At 32.2% G+C, this 2,619-nt stretch overlaps 1 protein-coding gene across 2 annotated transcripts in view; it reads right to left on the reverse strand.

Annotated features, from left to right (window-relative positions):
• Positions 1–1,226: 1,226 nt before the first annotated feature.
• LOC101884203 (uncharacterized) overlaps positions 1,227–2,619 on the reverse strand; it is a 78,916-nt gene continuing 77,523 nt past the window's right edge. For both annotated transcript variants that reach the window (XM_021475248.2, XM_073947128.1), the window contains one exon: positions 1,227–1,607. In XM_021475248.2, coding sequence (XP_021330923.1) covers positions 1,356–1,607 — 252 coding nt within the window. In that variant the 3' untranslated portion in view covers positions 1,227–1,355. The remainder of the gene's footprint in view (positions 1,608–2,619) is intronic.

Consider the following 2,619-nt stretch of genomic DNA (forward strand, 5'->3'; position numbering starts at 1 on the left):
ATACAATTTTCCCTTCAGTTTCCCTATTATGTGACAGATGCAAGAGCTTTGAGAAAACATATGCTCACACTTTTTGGTTCTGCTCTGAGATTTCTAAGCTTTATTCAAATGTTTTAGGAGAAAACATTAGTTCAGATTTTGAGCCCTGCTTTTAATGCTCTGACCTTTTGTAAGCATGGTCGCATAATCAGCAAATGTCTATTATGTTTGGTATGGTGGTGGCTAAAAGGCTGATCTTGATGGATTGGAAGTCCACTTTACCACCTACCTTTCATAAATGGCTGAGTGAATTGGTTGCTGCTGAATGAGTTTTGCTAAGTCTAAAAAGTTAGAAAAAATCTGGGCCATCTTCCTTGCTTATCTTTTTAAGAGTTGACAGTAGAGTCCTTATGATTCATGCACAATTGTAATCATAGATTCCCACTCCATTTTCAATGTTTTGTGTTTGACCAAGTCGAAATTGATGGTGTATATTATTTACTCTATGCATGTTTGCACGGACTGGTGTTTTTTCTTTTCTTTTTCTTTTTTGTTTGCTTATTATTATTATTATTATGAATATTATGAATATTATTATTATTATTATGTCTTTTGAATTTTTTTTATTTACTGTTTTCTATTTTTTGTTATCATTTGTAGAAAAAATATTATAGATCGTTAAAATATTTTTGTTATGTTTTGTGCGTATAAAAACTGTTATAAATAAAATATTAAGAAAAATAAAAAACAAAGGAAACAAGACATTCCCTAAAAAAAATTAATCACACCATTGTACAGTAGTTTTTATTCAGGTCTATTCAACAGTTGTTTTAGTTTGTTCAATACAAGTTAATTGAGACACTTAAACTTGTAATAATCTTTTAGAGATTTGGCGTATTTGTTTGTTGCTTTCATATTTATTTATTTATTTTTGTTATGGAATGCCAGAAAAATGTGATTTATAATATAATATAATATAATATAATATAATATAATATAATATAATATAATATAATATAATATATGTATAAAAATATTTATATTAAAAATTTTAACCTATATTGTTTGAATATGCACTTCTCTTCTGCTAAAATATTTTTATTTCAAACAAATTCTCTTTAACTTTAGTCATGAAACTGAAAAAACAGTTCCCAAAAAATAATAAAAAGAGCAATTGATTTCATTATTGCAACAAAAAAATATTTTATGAACACCGAAGTCTGCACAGGAATAAATGACATTTAAAATAAAACATTTTACCAATATATTTTTATTTAAATAAATTAAACTGTTTAAATCTTACTGACATATTACTTTATTTTTAATAGTATACACTCTGTAGTTAGTGTAACAACTAGAGTTGTTTGTTGATGCCATCATAGGTTGCTGGAGTCATCGAAAGGGTTTGCAATGACGGAGTTGTGGATGAGGATGAAGAGAGGCAGGTGAGCAAGGAAGTCGAGAAGGTCGAGAGAGTGCAGATTGCGAAGTTCGCGTCTCACCGAAGCCTCATGTTCTGGCCTGATGCCTCCTGCCTTGAGCTCCATCAGCAGCTGCTCAGCCTCAATGCAGCCCTCTGGTGCCACAGTGCCCCCTGTCTGAGCCTCCAGCAGGAACAAGAATAACTGCTGCAGAACGAGCACACATTCTCAGGTTAGTAGCCTATGACATACTGGGAAGTTTTTACTCTGCATTTTTGAAAGGTTTAATGTACAGGAAACTACACTGTTAAAAACAATCACTACTCACATGGATTCTCTAAAAATAACTTAAAATGCTGTATTATACATGCCTGGCCTGTAGTTGGCGATGTCACTTTATAAAGAAACTATATGTTTGCGTAAATATTGTTGCTTTCACAAATCTTTGTTTTGTTGTTTAAGACAATAAGCCAGGGGCGCCCAATTTTTTTCTTATAAAGGGAACCAAAACTTGATTGAGACTAGTGGGCCAAAGGTGAATATAGTTGCTATGGGTAATTTCCTAGCTTAATTCATAATGTTTAGAAATTACTTGAAAACATTGCTTTATATTAAATAATAGTTTTTTTAAAAAAAACAGAACAACCTCATTTGCTACAGAATTACACTAGTTTGTGCCTTGATTTGCTTGTTGATGTCTCGACAAAAAAACACAAACGCCTTCTAGCATTTTGCTTAGACAAGCTTTTTTTGGAAGAAATGCTTAATACTTTATTACCTGCGACCCGCTTGTCATCTGATCACATGTGCTTGGTTGTACGTTATATCAATAATGTGTTTAGACTTTTAAAAACACTGTTGTAATACATCGAGCCACTAAGCATTGTTCTTATTATATTTTTCTAGAGGAAAAAGTGCGAATTATTATAATTATTATTATAATTTCACTAACCTGGGAAATGGAGGCCACGTGAATGGTTTGTGAGCACAATTAAGTGCACACAGCATGCCATATCATCTGATTATTTTAAGAAATAATTTCAAAATGCAACTGACTGTGTAAAGCCACAAAAAAACAAACAAAAATACGATGTATATGTCGAGTTCAGCGGCTAATCAGCCGGAATAGGCTGAGGTGAAGTGATGGTGACCAGCGAGACCGAGCTGTCACTCAAGTGGCCACGCCCTCAATTATGCAGACTTAAAATAACTTAATATA

This window comes from Danio rerio, chromosome 4 (genome assembly GCF_049306965.1).
Source record: "Danio rerio strain Tuebingen ecotype United States chromosome 4, GRCz12tu, whole genome shotgun sequence".
NCBI classification, from domain to species: Eukaryota; Metazoa; Chordata; class Actinopteri; order Cypriniformes; family Danionidae; genus Danio; species Danio rerio.